The sequence below is a fragment of the Eptesicus fuscus genome, chromosome 19 (genome assembly GCF_027574615.1).
Source record: "Eptesicus fuscus isolate TK198812 chromosome 19, DD_ASM_mEF_20220401, whole genome shotgun sequence".
In the NCBI taxonomy this organism is placed as follows: Eukaryota; Metazoa; Chordata; class Mammalia; order Chiroptera; family Vespertilionidae; genus Eptesicus; species Eptesicus fuscus.
Genome location: NC_072491.1, coordinates 18,125,025 through 18,149,004, shown reverse-complemented (window position 1 = coordinate 18,149,004; position 23,980 = coordinate 18,125,025). Strand labels below are relative to the sequence as shown.

At 35.3% G+C, this 23,980-nt stretch overlaps 1 protein-coding gene across 2 annotated transcripts in view; it reads left to right on the top strand.

Moving 5' to 3' along the window:
* EIF3E (eukaryotic translation initiation factor 3 subunit E) overlaps window positions 1-23,980 on the top strand; it is a 53,112-nt gene that overhangs the window by 11,068 nt on the left and 18,064 nt on the right. For both annotated transcript variants that reach the window (XM_028148074.2, XM_008143395.3), the window contains 5 exons: window positions 6,559-6,684; window positions 7,543-7,667; window positions 19,943-20,069; window positions 20,894-20,995; window positions 22,299-22,408. In XM_028148074.2, the coding sequence (XP_028003875.1) occupies window positions 6,559-6,684; window positions 7,543-7,667; window positions 19,943-20,069; window positions 20,894-20,995; window positions 22,299-22,408 (590 nt within the window). The remainder of the gene's footprint in view (window positions 1-6,558; window positions 6,685-7,542; window positions 7,668-19,942; window positions 20,070-20,893; window positions 20,996-22,298; window positions 22,409-23,980) is intronic.

The window sequence follows — 23,980 nt, the reverse complement described above, 5'->3', positions numbered from 1 at the left end:
TAGTTTTGTAATCAGCTATCTATATCCTATCGAATAATAGACAAATATGCAAATTGACCATATCTCCGACACACCCGCAAGCCACGCCCACCATCCAATCAGAGCGAGTATGCAAATTAACCCAAACCAAGATGGCTACAGCCACAGAGAGCAAGGTTTCCTAGGTAACAGAGGAAGCCAAGCTTTCCGCCTGCCCTTGCCAGGCCTAAGCCTCCACTCAAGCTACAAAGTTTCAATTATAGAAGGTAAACAAATTCAAACAAATGGCGGCAGAATGGAGCTTGAGAGAGCAGGCCAGGGTTGCCGCTGGCAACAGGGGAAGCAAAGCTTTCCGCACACCCTGGCCGGGCCCACCCGCTTAAGGCAACAAAGTTTCAATTATAACCCCAACAGAAATGGCTGCCAGCCTCGGAGGGAGCAGCAGGCTTGGCTCCGCTCCAGACTACAATTTTCAATTGTAGAAGGAAAATAAATTCCAGATACCAGGGCCTCCGCTTGGGTTGCCAGGGGGCGTGGCCGGCCTGCAAACCACCACAGGCCCCTCGCTCAGGCCGCCCCACACCCCAAGGGAACCCCCACCTGATCCGGGATGCCCTTCAGGGCAAACCAGCTGGCCCCCACTCCTGCACCAGGCCTCTATCCTATCTAATAAAAGAGTAATATGCAGATTGATCATCACTGCAACACACAATATAGCTGCCCCCATGTGGTCAAAGATCCTGCCCCCATATGGACACAAGATGGCCAGCAGGAGAGGGCAGTTGGGAGGCACCCTGCCTGCAAGGGAGAGCAGTTGAGAGGGACCAAGCCTGCAAGGGAGGGCAGTTGGAGGTGATCAACCCTGCAGGAGAGGGCAGTTAGGGGTGACCAGGCCGGCAGAGGAGAGAAGTTGGGGGCAAACAGGCTGGCAGCAGAGTGGTTATGGGGTGATCAGGCTGTCAGGCAGAAGCGGTTAGGGGCAATCACAAAGGCAGCAGGCAAGCAGTTGGGAGCCAGCAGTCCTGGATTGTGAGAGGGATGTCCGACTGCCCGTTTAGGTATCCGACTGCCCACTTGGATCAGGCCTAAACGGGCAGTCGGACATCCCTCAAGGGGTCCCATATTGGAGAGGGTACAGGCTGGGCTGAGGGACAATCCCCCTCTGTGCACGAATTTCGTGCACCGGGCCTCTAGTATATATATAAAAGACTTAGTGACCAAATGACCAGTCGACCGGTCACTATGACATGCACTGACCACCAGGGGGCAGACGCTCAACACAGGAGCTGCCCCCTGATGGTCAATGCACTCCCACAGCCAACCTCCCGCAGGCCCCTTCCCCTACCGGCCAACCGCCTGCCACCCCGATTGGCCCTGATTGTCTGCCAGGCCAAGGGACCCCCCACCCATGCACGAATTCATGCACCAGGCCTCTAGTTAGAATATAAAAAGCTCAGTGGTTTTCCTTTATGCAGGGAGTGGAGTTTAAATGGTACTATTTCGAGCAAATTCCTAATCATAACTTGCCCTGTTATCTTTATTTGTCTGACAAGTTCCTAAATTCAGTGCTTTTGTTAGGGAAGAATTGTGTGAAGCTAAAGAAAAAAATTAGACCTTCAAATTGACAGATTTTTTTCTCACTCTGCCTTCTCCTTAAGTAATTGTATCAATAAATGCCTTCTGGAGTTGTCAGAATACCCTGTATTTAACCTCTCATTTGAGAAATTATAACTTGTTACTCACTTCGGGTTAGTAAGCAATACCTAAGTCTCTGATTTCTCTAGAAAAGACTTGTGGCTGCTATTTTAATTGTATTCTTGGAAATTAAATTTTCTATTTTTTTTGGGGGGGGAGGGGGTTGGGATTAGTGTTATTAATTCAGATAATTTCTACACCTAAAAAAAGTACTTAGATAGCTTCTTTTTTTTTGTAAGAGAACATCTATTTGGTAAATCACAGAGGTAGAAGAAGTAATTCCTAGAAGAAATTGGCTTAGGAAACAAGTTATGGAGGTAAAGGAAGGGCCCTTGGAGGTTGGGAGTGAGGAAACTAATGGTGATGTGCCTGGTGGGAGTGGAGGGGGAAGGAAAAGGGAAAGGCATGGGCATGCTCACAGCTTCATTTTTAAAAAATACCTTTCTCTAAAGAAATAAAGATTTTTTAGTTTATTTCCAAGATGGGTTTGGAATAATTTTCTCTTGCTCCCATTTGTAAGCAAATTCTTAATTTGTAGGTTACCTGTGGCTAGCTTGGGAGTGCATTAAAGGTAATCAGTGATGCTAAACTTGTAGTGACTTATCAGAAAATTCCATCAGTTTTACTTTGAATATTATGAAGGATTTAGGAGAGCAAAAGTTGATTACTTTGGAAATGTAAACAGCTTAAACCAGGATTGTAAAATCAGAAGGCTGATATGATTACAGGAACATGAAAAGAGCTGGTTATTCATATCATTTGTTAATGCTGGGAGTGAATTTTGAGAATGAAGATTTAGTATCATGTTAGAGTTCTAGCACAGTAAATTTATTGTTGCTGGTCAGTGAGTGAATGTGCCATTTTGCTAAGACATGGAAACTTAAGGTAACTGCTGGAAATCCAGATATTGAAACTCTTCTAGCATATCCACCCTTGAAAGCAGGTTAGTATGAAGAGCCAACTGTAATGACATGGACTTGAGCCAAAGTAGTATGCATGAACCTTCTGGGGATTAAAAACGCCCTGTGCTGCTACAAAAAGCTTTTATCCTAACATATATAACATATTCTAGTTTTAATGGTATTATTAGATTTATGTAGTATGGTTTTATAATTAAGTCTGAAATTTTCTACAAGTGATAGGTAAATATTTACAAATTTGGGGAGTTTTTATGTTTGCTCTTTTTAAATATTAAGATCCAAGTTAGTTTTCAACCTTAAAAATTTCTGGATTACTTTTAAACTTTTACATTGCCTAACAAATCTTGTGTTGGAAGTCAAATGACATGTGGTTAAGTAACTGAATACCATGATCTGAACACAAAATTAATATTTTGCATTAAGAGCAATCAACATTGGATAGGTCTTAGAAATTATGTACAATTAATTTTTAAATTGCCACAAAACATTTGAGATAGATGGCTAACAAAGCTAAGTTTTAATAAAATATAAATTATTTTACTTCTCTTGTTGGCTAACAAAGCTAAGTTTTAATAAAATATAAATTATTTTACTTCCTGTTGGCTAACAAAGCTAAGTTTTAATAAAATATAAATTATTTTACTTCTCTTTTTCTTTTGATTGAGATAGGCAGTACTATAAAAATCTGTGCATTTGTTTGAAATTTTGTTACAAGCAAAGATAAAAATCATGTTTTGGATTTGGGGTGAATGCTGTTTTGCTTATTTAAAAAATTTTTTTTTTTTGCAATAGCCTTTTTTCATTTCAGAATTCTTTTCTGGTGATTGGTTATTCTTTTAAATCTATGGTTAGGGAAACATAAGCTATGAAAGAGCCATTGTAACTATGATCTGAGATTAGAATTTGACTCTCCGAGTGACCTATTGTAGGTCAGTGTTGTATAAATTAAAGCTGTGTGACCCTAGAATCCACCTTTATTTTAAAAAGACTTAGTGGCTTTTAGAATACATCAGGAATGTTTAGATGAACCCTATTTGGAGGTAAAACTTCTTTGATTTGTGTGCTAAGAAATGCATTAATTTGAAATGATATGGTGAAGCATATTTGGTAGAAATTTTTTTAAATATTTCTTTCTATTTTAGAAGTCATTAACACTGTATTTTAATTATTTTTTTAAAAATCTGCCCTCCCTATGACCTTTGGTTCCAAATTATAACCCCTCTCCTCATTTAGTAGCTCTTTGAAATAAATGTGATTTTAAGATACTAGGACTGTTATTGATCATCTTTTTATAGGGTTTTTTCCCCCACTCAATTTAGAATTTATCTACTGTTAAGTACATGCCATTTGATTTAAAAGTACTTTTCCTTGACTTAAGACGCTTGAGTAATGACAATTTTTGGAAGCTTTAGAATATTGACCGAAATTTTGGATCTTATTTACTCAGTTTGATAATGTCAGTATAAAAGATGTCTATTTCATACTGACTTTCAGATACACAGTTTAATACATTTTCTGAAATTGGAATGTATCTTGAATTGGTTGTGGTTTGGGTTTAACAAACATAAAATAGTGTATCCTTAAAGATGATGGCATCTTAGATTTGATGTAATATTTTGTTTTTGTTTAATCCTCACCTGAGGATATTTTCCCAGTGATTTTTAGAGAGAGTGGAAGGTAGAGAAGGGGGAGAGACAGAGAGAGGAAGAGAGAGAGAAACATCTATTGGTTGCCTCCACTACGCACCCTGACCAGAGCCAGGGATCAAAACTGCAACCGAGATAAATGCCCTTGACTGGGAATTGAACCCTCGACCCTTCAGTCCACAGGCTGACTCTCTAACCACGGAGCTATCCGTCCAGGGCTGATGTAATAGTTTAATACTCATATTTCTTTGTAAGGATCAAACATTTTATCCTTTATAACTTGAACAGTGATTTATGGATTTTTATAAATTAATTTTTAAATTCTAATGAGTTTTGACAACTGTATATACCCTTGCAAGTATCACTAAATGAAGATAAAGAATATCTCTCTTCCCCTCAGAAAGACACTTGTGCCTCTTTGTAGTCATACCTTATCCTGGTTTATCCATTGATCTGCCTTTCATCTGTAGATTAGTTATGCCTGCTCTAGAATTTCACATAAGTGGGATGAAATATGTAAATTTGTGCCTGGCTTATTTTGATGAGCAAGATTTTGAGATTCACTTGTATTATTTTGTATATATCAGAAGTTTGGTTCTTATATTGCTGAGTAGTACTCCATTTTATGAATATACTATAATTTGCGTATATATTCAGCTGTTGATGAACATTTGGATCATTTTGTTTTTGTCTATTACAAATAAAGTTGTCCTGGATATTCAGTGTTTTCATAGATATATGTCCAAATTTAATATACAGAGTTAGTCTGTTATTTGCATGTTCTTAGAGTTTGCTAAATGTTATTGACTACATTTGAGTTATTACTGCCATCAAAGGAAGGATCTCAGTATAGACAGAGTCTGAATTAGATATTACTGTGATCCTCATAATTTAGACAAATATAGTACTCTGATATCATTTCTAGTTTCATCATTGGATACTAGTTCCTGAGTTTTTATATCAAATGATGTTGTAATCTCTTTACATGTATTATATCATTTAGATCAGTGGTCCTCAAACTTTTTAAACAGGGGGCCAGTTCACTGTCCCTCAGACCATTGGAGGGCCAGACGATAGTTTAAAAAAAACTATGAACAAATTGCTATGCACACTGCACATATCTTATTTTGAAGTAAAAAAACAAAACGGCAAAAACACCCACATGTGGTCCGTGGGCCGTAGTTTGAGGACGCCTGATTTAGATTATACAGCAGCTGAGGTGTGTTCTGTTACTATCTCCATTTTGTAGGTGAGGAAGCTAAAGTTAAGATGGTTCAGTTCTTTATACTAAGTGATAGAGCCAGAATTATTGGTGGCTGGATTTCCAGTCCTGCCCATGCAATTTTATGTAACATGTAATTGTAATATATACTAATAATGTGTTAAAATTATACTACCATGTAAATGCTTCAATGAAAAAATTAAATTCAAAATTTTAACTTAGGGTTATATTCTTTGTGCAATACCCTCACTTGCTTCTGCTGCTTTAGCACATCTGATCAGTTCAGAGTCTTTCTATCCAATTACCTTGCTCTGTTTTGAGTGTCCTCCTTTACTCGTTTTTGTCATTTAGCATAGTCTGTATAGGTGTTTTGGGTTTATGACCCTCTTCTAACAGTGGCAAGAAAAGGTAAGGTGGCCCTCGGTCCACTTTTGTAGGTTAAGACTAGAGTATAAAATTCATAGCTTCCATGCTCGAAGTTTAAATTTTGGATGAATTATACTGTGCTTACATCAGTTCTCTGTCTTTAAAATGTGAATAAAACATTATTATTTACCTTTTAGGGTTTTTGTTAGAATTATATGAGAAAACAAACTTTTATTGCTCAATACATATTCCTTTGATAATAATTGTCATTAACCAGTAGACCTTTTTTTCTCCATTACCCCTTCCATTTGTGTCATAATCTGGAAAAAATTTTTTGTTCTGGAAATAATTCCTCTAAATTATAAATCAGACCCCACATCTTCACTTCACTGATTTTAGCAATAAATTGCCTCTGAATCTAATGGATTCCAAAGTTGTAGGTGCCTAAAATTTTATTAGTTGTATGTAAATTATCTGAAATGGATTACACAAAAACACTGGTGCTGTATCCTAGTTTTATGTTACTCTTTATTTTCTGATCTAGGCTGAATATTAAAGACCTGAAGTTTTTTTTATTTTAGTATAATTAAATTAAATGAAAGTGGTTTGAATCAGTGTGATCTAGTAAAGACTTAGATGACTGGAATTTTTGGGTAGAGAGCCACTGATCTTTTAGTAGACTAGATGGATTTAGGGTATAGAATATAATTAATTATGATATCTCAAATAGGTTCCAGCAACGGATAGAAATGCTTTGAGTTCACTCTGGGGAAAACTGGCCTCTGAAATCTTAATGCAGAATTGGGATGCTGCCATGGAAGACCTTACACGGTTAAAAGAGACCATAGATAATAATGTGAGTTCAACACTTTTGGTTATTTTCTGGAATTTCTATGTGTCCTTCATACTTTTTGTGTACTTAAAAAAGAAGAAGAAGAAGAAGACAAACTAAACTAAAATGTTAAGTTTAGCTTCTGTTGGCTAGACATAAAAATCACAGTGGGTTGACTAGTTTCATTGAATCTCCTTTAAAGAAGCTGTCGCTTCTTTTGGCTCTTAGAGAAAAGAACTCTGTTTTCATCTTTGTTAGCAACTGTACCTTTTTTCTCTGTATCAGTGAAAATTACACAATACTGTTAGTGCCACCTATTATTTAAAGTCCTATGCAGAAGATGACAGTTTTCATCTATAATGCTTAATAAAACTACTTCTTTTGGGGTGCTTAGTTCATTTCTTACTTTTAAAATATTTTCTGAAATAACTATAATTTACAGCAGGGGTCCTCAAACTTTTTAAACAGGGGGCCAGTTCACTGTCCCTCAGACCGTTGGAGAGCCGGACTATAGTTTAATAAAAACTATGAACAAATTGCTATGCACACTGCACATATCTTATTTTGAAGTAAAAAAACAAAACAGCAAAAACACCCTCATGTGGCCCGCGGGCCGTAGTTTGAGGATGCCTGATTTACAGCCTCTGTACAAATGGCTTAGTGGACATTATTGATCCTGTCTCTGAAAATGAGGAAATTTTGAATGTTGAGGATCATAGAGAGTAGTGGTCTAGGAGATTGGACTTTGGTCATAATGACCCTACCTAGCACATGCCTTAGACAATTTCAATTTTTAACTAAAATTCTGAGATGAGCAGTGTTCATTACCTTGCCTCTTTCTCATATATTAATATTTCTATGTGTACTTTTTTAACCCTTTAGTCTGTGAGTTCTCCTCTCCAGTCTCTTCAGCAGCGAACATGGCTCATTCATTGGTCTCTGTTTGTTTTCTTCAATCACCCCAAAGGGCGCGATAATATTATTGATCTCTTCCTTTACCAGCCACAGTAAGTTAATTTCACTACATAATTTTGGTTTTAATTATATGAAATTATATAGGTTTTTTAAAAAACAAAAATGTACTTCTCCCTAGCATTTGAATTTGTTGCCATTTTCCCCCCCTCTTCATGTGGTACATGTACTTGTTAATTGAAAAAGCTTATATGTGGGGGGATCACTTTGTAAATTATATGTGTCTAACCACTATGCTATATATCTGAGACTAATATAAAATTCTAGAAGTCTGGTGCACCAATTCGTGCACAGGTGGGGTCCCTCTGCCTGGCTGGAGATCGGGGCCGATTGGGGCCGTGAGAGGTTGGCCAGCCTCAGGAGGTTGGCTGTGGGAGCACACTGACCACCAGGAGGCAGCTCCTGCATTGAGCATCTGCCCCCTGGTGGTCAGTGCATGTCATCGCAACCAATCGTTCGGTCGACCGGTTGGACAGTCGACTGGTCGCTTAGGGCTTTATATATATAGATACTAAATGTCAATTGTAATTGAAAAAATAAAAATTTAAAAAATGGTAAAAAAAAAAAAAAAAAGGAAAGAAAAAGCTTATGTAACTCTTAAGGAAATAATTTGATAAAAAGTGCACTCTAAGCCCTCTAAAGTGCTATTTAAGTTTGGTCCCTGAGCCAACATCATAAGTATCATGCAGAATCTTGGACCTTACCCTAGAATAAGGTTGGGAAATGTCCAACCTGCTGGCCGTTGGTGTGGTCCTGCCAAGGCATTATGGTGAGTTATTTGAATGTTTGCCCAGATATAGCAGGCTAATTTTTGCATTGATAATTTTATATAGAATGAGAATATTATAAATATCCACATAGACTTTGTGGCAGAAAATAGGTTCCCCACCCCTGCCCTAGAGAAACTAAATGCATTTTTTTTTTAATTTCTTTATTGATTACGGTATCACATATTTGTCCTCATCCTCCCGTTCCCATCCCACACCCCTCCCCACACATGCCCCCAACCCCCTGTTGTCCTTAACCACTGGTTAGGCTCATATGCATGCACACAAGTCCTTTGGTTGATCTCTTCCCTATATCCCCACCCTCTCCTACCCTCCCTCTGAGGCCCGACAGTCTGAAACATGCCTCCTTGTTTCTGGGTCTGTTCTTGTTCATCAGTCTATGTTGTTCATCATTTCCCCTAGATGAGTGAGATCATGTGCTACTAGAAATACACTTATAAGAACCAAAAATGAGACAAGCAATAATGGTTATGCTGAAAGGCAAATGAATCAGTCTGTAGTGAGTTTCTTTCTGGGCCAACAGTTCTTTTGAGACCCAATTTCAATGTCAAACAGTTACTTATGTGCACATGTCAGCAATGATATTTCAGTTCTGGATGGTGGAGAAATGGTGGTAATGCAGGTCCGACCCTCTCTGGTTTGGTCCTGGGCAACCTGCAGTGACGCACAGCTGCTGACTGCTAGTATGGCAAGGCGACATCAGCGTCTTCCATCTCTGAACTGCTGCTTTTCTGTCTTCATGGCTGGAGTAGTCCTGTCGATTCCTCTCTGTTGCCGGAATCCACATGGTCTCGGAGTTGTTTTCTAAAAATATACAAACATATTCTCGATCAAAAGTTAATAAAGGAATATTTCCTATAAATTTGACTTGGGATCCTTTTTCATTTTTTGACCAAATGATTTTCCTCTGGCTTGTTTTGACACCATGTGTGTTTTTCATGGGTGTCTTGCTTTTAGCATTACAATTATTTTTCTAAAGTACAAATTTTCTAGATGTAATTTACTTACAGGATATTTTTCCTTACATGATATTCTTCTACTACCCCCCCCCTTTTTGATTTAAATATTAGGAGGCTTTTGAAAATATTTTAATGTAGTCTTGATAGCTTTTAAATTTTATTTTTTGCACTATAATATGACTGCTTTAGGTTCATTACCTGTTATGCAATTTTATCATGAGATGAACTACCAATAAAAATTTTAGTTAACACTTTAGGAACTGTTTTTTGTCCAGTATTATTAATTTTTCTAGAATATTCGCTTGCTTCAATTAGCCAATTTAAATTAACCTGAAAACTTGACTACTATTTCACTGTCAAATTTATTACTCTAACAATCTTATTTTACCCTGTAAATATTAGTGGAAAGGATTATTTGCCTTCTTGGGTTGGACTAAATGCATTTTAACAAGATCCCAGGTAATCCATCTATACATTAAAGCAGTGGTTCTCAACCTTTTTAATGCAGCGACCCTTTAACACAGTTCCTCATGTTGTGGTGACCCCCAACCATAAAATTGTTTTCGTTGCTACTTCATAACTGTAATTTTGCTACTGTTATGAATTGTAATGTAAATAAATATCTGTGTTTTCCGATGGTCTTAGGCAACCCTGCTAGCGGCATTAAAAAGGTTGAGAACCACAGGTTGAGAACCGCTGCTGTAGAGCCTAAGACCATCGGAAAACACAGATATTTACATTATGATTCATAACAGTAGCAAAATTACAGTTATGAAGTAGCAACGAAAATAATTTTATGTTTGGGGGTCACCACAAAATGAGGAACTGTATTAAAGGGTCCGCGGCATTAAAAAGGTTGAGAACCACTGCATTAAAGCATTAAAATTAAGGCTCTAGGCCATATTACTTGGAAGGAATATATACAGTCCAGGAGAATCTCTTTTATGTTATCTTTGGTTGATCATCCAGCTTTTGGTGGTAAGAAATTTTATTGTTTTACTTTTAGGTAGAACTCATTTTTAAAAATTTATTCTTACATTTGAGATCAGTGCCTCTGAATTTTCTGCCCTTTATTTCCTTTTTTTAAAAAAATATGGTTTTATTGATTTCAAAGAGAGGAAGGGACAGGGAAAGAGAGATAAAACATCAGTGGTGAGAGAGAATCATCCATCAGCTGCTCTCTGCACACCCTCTACTGGGGATTGAGCCCGCAACCCGAGTACGTGGCCTGACTGGGAATCGAACTGTGACCTACTGGTTCATGGGTCAATGCTCAACCACTGAACCATACTGTCCAAGCATGCCCATTATTTCTTATTTGGTTGGAACAACTGAAAATAAGTCTGTTTTAAGAAAATATTTAAGATACTTGAGGATAATTTTGTGTTATCTATCCTTCCATACTCAATATATGTTTTTATCGGATTCTTTAGTATTTTAGTTGTTGCCCTTAGTTAATCGCCTCATTATCTGTAGCCTTCTTAAAATCTTGATTTTTAAATTTGAAATCATGTTCTAGGATTGTTAGAGCTAAGCTTTATAAATTATAGTGGCAATATTTTTGCCTGTGTTCCAGCGTTAAATTTCACACCTGGTTTTCATTCAATTTGTTGGGAAGGATAGGAAGAAAACCTAACCTCACACAAATGTATTGGGGAAAGAGAGGTGTTTTTAAATAGCCTTTTTCAGAATATTGTTTCTGACAATATAACAAAACTCTGCAGGTAGTAGTTTTGTAAAGATTACTGTAATGTAGTACCTGAAACCATATTCAAATTTTGGATTCTAAACTAAATAGGTATTCTAAAATATATTGATTGGCCTTGCACTTCTAATGGGTCTTTTACCCATGCATGATTTATAACATTATGCATTGGTTGTTTTGGAAATACTGGTTCACTGAGATAACAGATATTCCAAATATCTCACATGTTGACATTACATAATACCGAAAAATCACGTTCATTAATATCACTACTAACTCTATTAGAAAAGGCTTCAAGTATTGGAAATAGTCAAGCTCTTGGTGACATACGCAAATTTTCCAAAATTCTATTTTTTGAAAACTCGGATTTTATCATTTGTTTTATTTGAAGGATAGGCTCACTTTATTTTTTAGAAAGTTTCTTTATTTTTTAGAAAGTTTCTTCCAAATGCTCAAAGCTTTGGTTTGTCCTTTTTTTCAAGTTAAAATAGCATTCTGTGAGAAAAGCAGCTAGCTCAGTTTGCAACTAACTCAGTTATATAAGTACTTTTCAACTTAAGAACCATGACACCAAAGTACATAGCAGAAGAGCTTTATACATACTTCCCATTTAGTCATACAGAACATTAAAAAGATAAGCATGCAAAATTGGAGTTGTTAAAAATTAATAAGTTTTACTGCCCAATCAAGGATGTAATTGAAATCCTTTTTTTAAAACTGCAAAAGTGTAGTGGTGAAAAATAACCGTGACTACTAGTATAGTATGATGGCACTATCTTTATTTGTGCTAAGGTTACCAGAAGATTTTGTTTTTTTATAATTCACTGATTTTAGTCACTTTATCAAATGATGCAGCAATCACCATAAATTAGTTGTTGAGCATTTTCATCTGCCAAAAAAAAAAAACCACCCTTGTACCTATTTTTTTTATAACAAAACAGCCTGTTAGAAAAATATGGGGGAAAAACTGCTCAGTAGTATTAACAGCTTTCAGTTTTCCCCAAGATATTGTGCTTACTGTTTCCACTTGCTATAGGGTCAGGTTACCATTATATTTTCTTTCTCATTAGTAATGTTTTCATGGCTTATTTTGATTTTGTGTGATTCTAACTTTTTTTCATATGAAAATACACCCAGTTGGCTTGATAGATAATTGTTTCATCCATTTTTCTGGATTGCATATTCTTTAAGTGGAATAATTATGTAGCTTGTAATTGACCTTTGTGTGTTTTTCAGTAGTCTCTGATAGATAATAGAAATTAATGGAAAAAGTGTCATAGTCTTCTACTAATACAATTTAATGTCATTCATAGAGTATGTGTTAAATTAATAATTTATATAGATTATTATTTCAGGGTTTTTTTTTAATATAAAAATACTTTGGAGATAAATTATACTTGTGTCCTTGAAGTGAAAGTTTAGATGCACCTGCAGGTTAAAGTCTCTTACGTCATATATATTACCATTTCTGTCATAATTATTATGAATCTAAAATGGAGATGATTAACACATTTGAAAAATGTTGAACTTTTAAATGTAACATAATACATAAGATAAGGTATCAGGTGTAAGATAGAGCAGTGTTCATAGGCTATTAGAGATGAGCCTTGGCCACAAAATGTAGATGTTATTCGGGAAAAGAATGCATTTGTAATACAATGCCCTAGTTACTCTCCAATTTTAAAAGAAAAAAAGATTTAAAGTTCAGTTAGCACAAGAGTGTTTAATTTGTTTTCTAAATAAAAATTTCAAGTTTTATTAGATAGTGTCCCGAATTTATCCTTGACTAACCTTTCTGCCTTTTCCCCCTGTATTTTCTAACTGTTCCTGATCTTTTTGATGCAGGTGTCTTGCTATAGCTTAGGGCAGTGGTCGGCAAACTCATTAGTCAACAGAGCCAAATATCAACGGTACAACGTTGAAATTTCTTTTGAGAGCCAAATTTTTTAAACTTAAACTTCTAACACCACTTCTTCAAAATAGACTCGCCCAGGACGTGGTATTTTGTGGAAGAGCCACACACTCAACGGGCCAAAGAGCCGCATGTGGCTCATGAGCCGCAGTTTGCCGACCACGAGCTTAGGGTGAACGCTAAGATTTTCATCTAAAAATTTATCCTCTAAAGTTCTACCAAGTATTCTCCCTTTTGTTCTTTTAGCTTGTCTTTCTGGAGATTCCTTTTTCTTCTTTGTACCTATCCAAAGTCTGCCTGTTTTTTAAGCTCCGGTGCTGGTTTACTTTATTCATGAAGTCCTGTATATTGTGTCTACCACATATTTGGTATTTAATTACGTAATGCCTTTAAACGAAAATCCTACAATTGCCTTATCTTCCCAACAAGATTATAAGTGTATTCAAGGACAGGATTTTTATTCTTCTTTTAACATCCTGCACATAATAGATGCTTACATATTTTTTATTTGGGGGCATATTTTGTCTTATCCTTTGATTACTAAATATTCTGGCTTGCTATTAGAAAGCTGTAGAAAAACTTCTATAAAATTGCACAATTGGAGCAGAGTTGTGCTAGAGAAAAAATAAACTAAAATAGTTTTACTGACCTATTGTAATATAACTTCAGAACGCAATAAATGCAGAGGCTCTTATTTAAAAGAAAAAATAATAAAATTAGATTTCAAATATAGGGTCAGTATGGTTCTTACATGGTTTATGACCCAAACAAATAACACAAGAAATAGTGTAAGAACATTTAACTAGGTACAGATAATTGTACATGCTAAACAAATAGTAGGTTTAACATCTGTCAGTGAGACCTGGAGAAGTTAGAAGAGTCCAGTGAAGATAAAAGTTGATCTGGCCTGTAAATTTCAAGTGACAGTGAAGTAAGGAGATGATAAGAAAGCAAGTAGAAAAAAGAGCATAATGGTCATGTGTAGGCTATTAACCACCTCTGTGGTTTTGCTTGTATTTCAACTTAAATATATAATTATTGATCATACCAGAATGTGAACTAAGATAACTTCACAAGAATTACCCTTAATCCCCACTCCCCTCCTTTATGTACTGACCTATATACATACATGCATGCGTGAATGCGCCATGGAAGGTAGGGAATTCTGCCATCTTTGGAAGTCAAGGACCATGTTAATGCTGTGTACCAGGGGTCTGCAAACTATAGACCATGGACTAATACATCTGGCCTACTGCCTTTTATGGCTTTTACATTTTAAATTGTTGGAGGGAAATGAAAAGGAATGTTGTGTGATGTGCAAATTACATGAAATTAAAGTATTTTTAAACATTTTTATTGATTTCAGAGAGGAAGGAAGAGGGAGAGGGAGATAGAAACATCAATGATGAGGGAGAAGCATTGATTGGCTGCCTTCTGCACTTCCCTTGCTGGGGATTGAGCCTGAAATCCAGGCATATGTCCTGCCTGGCAGGGGAACCCTGACATCCTGGTTCATAGGTTGACACTCATGAGCCACACTGGCTGGGCAAAATTAAAGTTTTAGTGTTCATAAATTTTTATTTGAACATAGCCACACTCATTATTCTATATACACTAGTCCCGCCCCCACTCCCCCATCCATGGGGGATATGTTTCAAGACCCCCAAGTGAATACCTGAAACCATAAATATTTGAACCCTTTATAATGTTTCCTATACATACATACCTATGATGAAGTTTAATTTATAAATTTTAGGTACAGTAAGAGATTAATGAAAATAATAAAATAGAAAAATTATAACGATATGTAATAAAAGCTATGTGAATGGCTTTAGGACCATTGTTAAGTAAAATAAGGGTTACCTGAACGCAAGCACTGCAATATCACAACTGGATCTGAGATGGCTACTAATTGTCTAATGGGTAGGCAAGTACTGTATGGTACATCCAGGTGTGGGCAAAAGTAGGTTTACAGTTGTGAGTACATGAAACACAGAGTTGATGCTTATATTATTAATTACTGTATTTTCCATATGAACAACTGTAAACCTACTTTTACCAACCCCTGTATACAGTGTGGATGTGTTTGACCAAGGAATGATGCACTTTATGGGCAGGATGGAGCATGACAGCTTGAGATTTTATCACAATACTTAGAACAACTTGCAATTTAAAACTTAGGAATTATTTCTGGAATTTTTCATTTAATATTTTCGGATTATGATTGACCACAGGTAAACTGAAACTGTGCAAACCAAAATCATGGATAAGGGGGTTCTTGCTGTGTTGTCTTTGGCAGCTTTTGAAGGGTATGGTAGAGTTGAGTTGTAACAGAGATCATACATTGTTGCACTCTCCTTGCCTCACAGTTATTGCTCTGTACACTATAGTCCCAAAGATGCCGCATACCTAGACAGTGTTTCAAGTGCTGTTTATCCCCATACTGCAATGTTTTGTTTTGTTTTATTACTAGTGCATACTCATCCTGTCAAAGCAAAAAAAGTGGACTTCAAATGTGCTTTTAAGGCACAATGGGGTAGGAATTATTTTGTCTCAGATTAGAAAGCAAAGCATTGAATTTGCACTGTAGGTATGCTAAAAGAATACTATATACATCCACATTACTAGACTGTAAGCACTCATTATAATATTCCCACTGACAGCAAAGCAATGTCAGAAAAATTGGGAAATTTAAAACAATATCAGCAGAATTTCCTCACAAAAATTAATGAAAATGAGGCTTTAACCAAAGTAAATTTCTGCGCAGCTCTTTTGTTAGTCAAGTAAAGAAAGCCATTTTCCAATAGTGATTCTTTTTCATGTTCAATTGCAGCAGCTAAAGAAATATGTCTAGAAAAAATACACAAGTTTAAAATTATTAGCCTTTGGTGAGAACAGTTTCAGTGTTGAAGATATTGGGAGCAACATCAACCATCAATTAAAAAACAATGCATATGATTTTTAGTGGTTTTCCTTGGCTCTTGATGAGTCAATGGATGTTACCAATATGGTTTAGTTGTTAATTTGAGGAATCTGGTGGAGTGGCTGAAGAACATGTCTCTATGATAGTCTTGTGTGGAACAACTATAGGTGAAATATTTTTAAAGTTAAGAAAATACTAATTTAGTACAGCCTGAAATGGAATTGGCTAAGTTGTGCTAAAACTTTTGTTGGTAAATATGTATGGAGAAGAAAAAGGCTTAGTTGATCAAATTTACAAAACTTGTGAGGTATTCAGAGCTTATGATTATTGATTGCATTGTTTATCACCATGTACTTTGTGGAAAATACTTGAATCTGTGGTGTTTTATTGAACCATTAGGTTCCACAGTGAGCTTATTTACTCTCATGGAGTTAACTGTTACCAATCCATGAGTTTTTGTCAGAAATAGAATATCTTGATTTTTCCCTACTATACAGCAATTGGATGGCTTCACAATTACAACTTTAATTGTGACGTTTTTGAGCTTGAGGTGAGATTGGAAATTTTTTGAATAAGAAAAATAGCACTCAACCACTATTATCATGCCCTGAATGGCTCTGTAAATTAATTTTTGTTATAGCCTAGATCAGTGATGGGCAACCTTTTGAGCTTGGTGTGTCAAACTTCGCCAAAAAACTGAGCATAACTCGGGTAGTGTGTCACTTTGAGGAAAAAACATTATTTCGCGATATTTATAGTTTAAATAACATAAATGTATACTTGTTCTATATAATGGTATTTAATAAACCTCAGCGGCCGCGTGTCATCAGAAATGGCTACACGTGTCATAGGTTCGCCATCACTGGCCTAGATAATGTTACTAAAATTCAACCTAAAATTACAAAGTGAAATAGTACTTATACTGTACCAGTAACTAGAGGCTCGGTGCACAGATTCGTGCACTAGTGGGGTCCATTGGCCTAGCCTGCGGGATAGGGCCGAAACTGGCTCTCCAACATTTCCCCAGGGGTCCAGGATTGAGAGAGGGTTCAGGCTAGGCTGAGGAACCCCACCAGTGCACAATCGGGGCTGGGGCCGGTGCCGGGGAGGGACGCGGGAGGTTGGCCAGCCAGGGAGGGACCATGCTGGGGAGGGCTTAAGGACATGGCTGGCCCGTCTCACTCAGTCCCTATCGGCCCAGACCCCAGCAGCAAGCTAACTTACCGGTCGGAACGTCTGCCCCCTGGGGTCAGTGCACGTCATAGCGAGCCATTGAGCGGCCTTAGTATCTCATTAGTATATTAGGCTTTGATTGGTTAAACGGATGACCAGACACTTAGCAATTAGGCTTTTATTATATAGGATAGTCATTTTGATGACAATTAACAAGTGTCTAGCCACTTTATACTTTTTCTTCTTTCAAAAGTTAAAAGAAAATGAGCCCTAATTGGTTTGGGTCAGTGAATAAAGCGTCGGCCTGCAGACTGAAAGGTCCTGGGTTTAAGCTTTTGCACTCGGATGTTGAGTGTGACGGTTATTGAATGTATCAATAATTTGAAATATTTAAAAAAATCCAAATAAATAAGTTTGTATGAAAAGAAACTCCAGTTTTTTATCCTACTGCCGCACTTTGTAAAATCTGGGATATTTAAAAAATTAAATCCCAAGTAGAATAAAGGAATGGAGAAAAAAGCAAGCAAGTGCAAAGGGTTAATTCTGGTCAAGGCACATGCCTGGGTTGTGGGCTCAACCTTAGTGGGGGACATGTAGGAGGCAGCCAATCAGTGATTCTCTCTCATCGTTGATGTTTCTCCCTCTCCCCTTCCTCTCTGAAATCAATAAAAGTACATTTAAAAAAATTTTAAAAGAAATAAGACCTTCATTTCCACACAAAATTTCAGCAGATATGTTTTTTGAGCCCAAAATACAATTCCAGAAAGTTTTAGGCCTCATTTTAATTACAAAAGGAAATTTCCATATTTTAAAATTCATTAAACTGTGCAGTTGAATTGGAAGTGATTCATTTACAATATAATGTTATACTAGAAGGAAATATCAAAAGAAGAATTTAGCAGAATTGCGCAAATTTTTGCCAAGTTATGAATATGCTAAATTAAAAGCACATGTTTGTTCATTGATAGCCTTATTTGGTGGTACTGATGTTCTTGAAAAACATTTTTAAGTATTAACTATGTCATACAGATCATCATTAACAGATCAACAGTTGCAATAAATTTTCATGATAGGAGTCTCTAACTTTTGAACCCAATTAAATAAAGTTATCCTCAATAAAGAAATATCTTCTCATTAGACCTGTATTTAAAAAGTTGCTACTAAACTATTTTTAATTTTTCAATAAAATACTTTGGAGGTTTAATTTATATATATATATATATTTATATATATATATATATATATATATCCATGCATAATGTTCTCAAATTTGCTCTCTTGGCCTGCAAACCCTAAAGTCTTCATTATCTGGCACTTTATATACATTTTGCTAACCTCTCCTATATACTCACAGAAAGAGAGAGATGATTTCCCAAGGAACTCATCCTCCAAAAAAAAGAAATTAAGATCTCTGTGGTACAATAATATTAAAGTTAGGAAAAGTAGAAATAAATGTTTAATGTCATATACAATGAACTTAAAGTTTTTGTAATACTGTATGAATAAATTTATGAATGAGTTCCCTAAGTGCCTACTAAAATTACCTACTTCAAAACTAATACTAAGAATAGCAATCATGCTTTCCTGAACTTGTACATGAAATCTCTGGCAATAGTATAGAGACTAACAATTGTTCTGAACCAATAGTGTAGTTTAAAATTTTTTGCCTGAATCTCAGCTTTAATTTTTCAGATAATAAAACTTTTAGCTGATTTGTTTAGTTATCTTTTCCTAGAAATGGTTTTATTCTTGAGTAAGTGTTGATTCTTTTTACACCCTGTCTTGTTTGGAGGGAATTTAAGGGGGAGTAGAACTAGATATTATTTTGAGTTATTGTCAGATTCTAGGGTCCTCTAAAGAGTTCAAACAACATTTTATGGGGAATCTACAATAAAATATATAAAGATTTATTAATAGTACAGTCTAGGGCAACTTGGAAGATCAGGCATCTGAGCTTGACCTTAAGGGATGGCTAGAATTTAAGTTTCAGAGTTTTGTATTTGTGAGAGCAGTCCATGTGGAGTGAGGTGTAAGTAAGGAAAGCAGGAAGCAGTCAATGATGGTTTAGTGGGAGCTGGAGCTGGATGGGTACTTTGGGGCTAGAATATTCAGCTAAGAGGAATGGGCTTTACTGACAAATATTTCTTTTTATTTCCTTATTGGTTTCAGAGGGAGGGAGAGGGAGAGAGAGAGATAGAAACATCAATGATGAGAGAGAATCATTGATTGGCTGCCTCCTGCATGTCCCCCACCGGGGATCGAGCCCACAATCCAGGCACGTTGCCCCCAGCCGGAATCGACTCCGGGACCATTCAGTCCGCAGGCTGACGCTCTATCCACCAAGCCAAACCAGTCAGGGCTACTGACAAATATTTCTAAGCTTGTCATAGTGTTGGACACTCAGAGGTACTTAGTTTCCAGTCTTGCATTTCCTGAATATTTTAATTTGTGTAAATGCTTGTTTTTCTGATTATGATGAGTAGTTTGCATATAAAAATTTTTCACACATTTGATCTACTAGGTGAATAACTGAAAGTCATTGCTTAGTCTTTTGGAATAGACTGATGGCATATATAGGGTCTTCCAAAATACCTTTTACTCAACAGTGATAATAGGATTATTTACCTTTTAAATGAGTCTTCCTCCAAATTGGGGAATATCAGCTGGCATTTCCTTGGAGAAGATGGCCTTTATAGTATTCATTCTTAAGTGTTTGTAATCTTAGATTGCTTAAACAATACAATCTAATGGGCTGTTTGAGTTTCCTTTTAAGCACTTAATATATGATTATAGGTCTAGAAAAACTAGGTAAGTTATTAATATTAAATAGCCTTTATATTTTTACCTTAGGTATCTTAATGCAATTCAGACGATGTGTCCACATATTCTTCGCTATCTAACTACAGCAGTCATAACAAACAAAGATGTTCGAAAACGCCGGCAGGTGCTAAAAGATCTAGTCAAAGTTATTCAACAGGTAAAAACTTAAATCTGTATTGATTTTTTTTTTAACATACCTGAACTTTAGGTTTAGCCTTTTTTTTTTTTTTTTCCCAAGTACTACTCTTCTTAAGGTAAAGATGTTTTAAATGTAGGAGGAAAGTAAGTATACATGGAGAAGAGCCCAGGAATTCCAAATGAATATTTACTATCTTTAAGCTCAAGATATACTTAGGCTAGATGTGGTATGAATGATACTGTTTTCTGGTAGGTGGATATTTAATATACATTGTATATTAGTGTTTCTCTTATTGCAAAGAGTGAACAATCTGGAGCCTAGAACTGTTTGTTGGGAGGTCACTGTCTGCATAATTCCAGAGTAATGGCCTTTACATTGAATATAATAATAGTTTCCAAGTTGTTAAAAGCTGTGGCCCTACTTGTTCATTTAGTGAGCTTCTCAGCAATCACTGGGTTAGAAAAGAATCTAAATATTTATTTGATATAAGAATAAATTAAATTTTAAAATATAATTTCCCCTTCAGTAGGGTATAAATATTGTTATACTTGGGTAAGTTCATCACTATTTATTAAGGAATACTTTTGGCTCCAGAGGAATTTGAAAGCTTTTGGAATGGTTCTAGGATGAGAATTTAGAGAACTTGGTCTGGAAGGCATTAAAAGCTTAAGGTGTGGCCTGGAATCAGGATACAAGCAATTGCTTTGAGAAGATAAATACTAGGTAATTTGCTGGAAATTAATGGGAACGGAGGAGAAAATAGGAAGATTGGGATAGTCTAGGGGCAATCTACCAAACAATGTTGAATTAGATCCAGTTTGACCTTTGACTTTATTTTACAGGAGTCTTACACATATAAAGACCCAATTACAGAGTTTGTTGAATGTTTATATGTTAACTTTGACTTTGATGGGGCTCAGAAAAAGCTGAGGGAATGTGAATCTGTAAGTATGAATTTTTACTTATAAATTAATAGCATTCTTAAATTTTTATGTATTGTAATAATTAACCTTGCAGTGTTTTATTAAAGTAATTCTATCAGGAATGTATATTAATCTTAAAGTGGCATATTTTTTAGAAATGTGCTGGGATGAAAACATTTTTAATGTTGTTGCCATGTGTGTATCCTTTTAGATAGGACAGCTTGTTAAACATTGGGTGTATTATAAATTCACACATATACCCATAATTCCATGCCTTATCCTGAATAAGTAAATATGTGAAATATTTAATATCTGTGGGCAAGGTTGTTTGGAATTGCATATCACAACTATGATTCCTAATTTGTTTTGTAAGTGGGCCTATTTTTAGAAATTTTCACATTTGATATATTTAACATTTGCTATAAATCAGTCAAGCTAAAAGTGTGATTTTTATAACCACAGTGTCTTCTCTTGGTTATTGGAAACTAAAGTACCTTCAGAGCAACTGAAAGAGTTAGGTTTATGGGTATGTTGTTTTTCTTTTAATTAAGTTAGTTTTGAAGGTTTAACAAATTAAACTAAGAATTTACCTATTAAATGCATTTACCAAATTCACAAGTTACTATATGTCAATTTCATTTTTGAACCCAAATATTAGCACAAAAATATGTTGAAGGACTAAGATTCCTTCCTCTAAGAAAGAGAAAATTATAAGTAAATATACCTTCCGAGGTGATTTTCAAACTTAGGACAAAATTTAAATTATAATCTAGTGTAATATGTGTTCATATAGTCATCAATATTACTAACGTCATATAGCATTATTAAATATTTGTATATATCTGTTATATTAAGTATCTAGGCCTTGCTAAGACAGAAGAGAACTTGGTTGCTATTAAAATGTTCTCTTAATTATGATACCACCCCTTGAATTTTTTTCCTTTGTAGATTTACTATCTATTTGCTATCATAGAAATATGCATATCTTTGCTTCACTCATAACTATTTGAAATAACTGGAAAAGATATGCTATCTGTAGGGCATTTATGTAGGATAATGGACAATACAAAGCTAATTTGTCAAATAATGTTCAAATCATCACTGGAACAAGGAAACATTGCAGTTCTTTAGGTCTTTTTCTTATAGCATTTACTTGTTTAACTTATATTATTAGCAGCTTCATTATAGTGTGCTAGAAAGTGTTGTGTAGAACTTGTGATCATAGATGAGAGAATTCTAGTGAAATGGAACAATGAGTAAGGCACACAAAGTTTTTGAGTCAAGTGCCATTAATTTTTTTTTTTCTTTTTCATTTTATACACAGGTGCTTGTGAATGACTTCTTCTTGGTGGCTTGTCTTGAGGATTTTATTGAAAATGCTCGTCTCTTCATATTTGAGACTTTTTGTCGCATCCACCAGTGTATCAGCATTAAGTAAGAACATCCTGATTTAATTGGTATTTTAGACTTTTAAATTTCTAGAAATTTCCATTTATTGTAAAGTACACTTAATAGTATTCTAGTTGATTGAATTTTATTTCCTTTTTCTTTAAAAGAAAAAGGAAACAAGTCTGATAGAGATTTATTAAAAATTGTAACTTTTGTTTGAATTCTGGGTTGTTAAGAGACTCAAAAATATCTTTAGCTTCTGTGTGTGGCACAACATGATTTTTGAAAATGATAAGTTCAAGGCAATGCTATTTATCAGTTACTTTTTAAAACGACTACTATTATAATAGGAAGAAAAGAGAAGAATATAGTTTTAGAGTGGTTTTCAACAGGAGTTCAAATAAGGCTTTAGCCCTTAGTAAATCGGAAATATTCTTGAAAGACTACATTTGGTAATCATTTCAGTTAATTGAGTTTGTTTTATTTGATTATATATTTGAATTCTTATATAGTAAACTCCACTGACATCTTAAAATGTTGAAACATGGAAAAAATTATGGTGAATTTTAGTTGAAATGTTCTCTATTGTGTGAGAAAAGTATTGGGGGGAAATGTGAAACTTACATAACCTATTAGAAACTAATTTTATGTATTAGAATTTGAAAAATAACCAGTGCCCTTTGGCCACAGATGAAGTCAAACAGTAAATACTCCATAATATTTTAAAACGTACTACTTTAATGTTTGCCTCTTAGGAATTGTGTGTAGACCAAAGTTTTTCTTTAGTGACTTTTGTTTTTGCAAAGGCATCCATACTTGCTTGCCTAATTTTAGTGGGTTGTCATTGAAGTGGTTATTCAGAGCTAGAAGTATAGTGTGATCATGGGGCTTTTCCTATGGGAATTGAAGCTTTGACTTCAGGTTTTTTAGTATTTTACTATAGCTAGCAGATCTATACTTTAAAAAATCTGATTCTCTTAAAGAATACTTGCACATTCCTAGTATGTTGTGGTTGCGATATGTGGGACTCTGCTGGACAATAAATAGATCCCAGAATGCTAGCGTTGCTTTTTTTTTTTTTTTTTGCTTTTTTTAAAAAGATTTATAATTAGGCTTGTGAAAGAGGGATGCTAATATTTTTATTTTCCTTGTTGAAATTTCCCCATATTTAATTAGAATTTGATCACTTGGGTGTTTGGGGCAGATTTTCCTTTTGATATCTTTAGCACCCACTATACTAACTTTGTACAGTGTAGATATTCATAATATTTGTTGAATGAATACATTTCTTTCCTTGGTATTAGTGAGTTCATATTTTTGTCCATGACAGTGCTTTGTCACTTTGGTGTATGCTTTGAGAGTACCATGAATAAGAAAGTTTTTTTCCAGTTTTAGTTCTTTTTATTAACTCTGGGGCCTTGTATTCATTATTGTGCTGCTTATGATTCAGTTTACTATCCTTACCAGTAAAATAGATAAAAGTATTTGTCCTATCTATTTATTTGAGATGTGTAGCTCAAATAAAATAATACAGTGGTACTGCTTCAATAAACTTTATGTGACATTATCATTACCTAAGAATTTTTCTAAAAATATATTTTTCTTGATTTCAGAGAG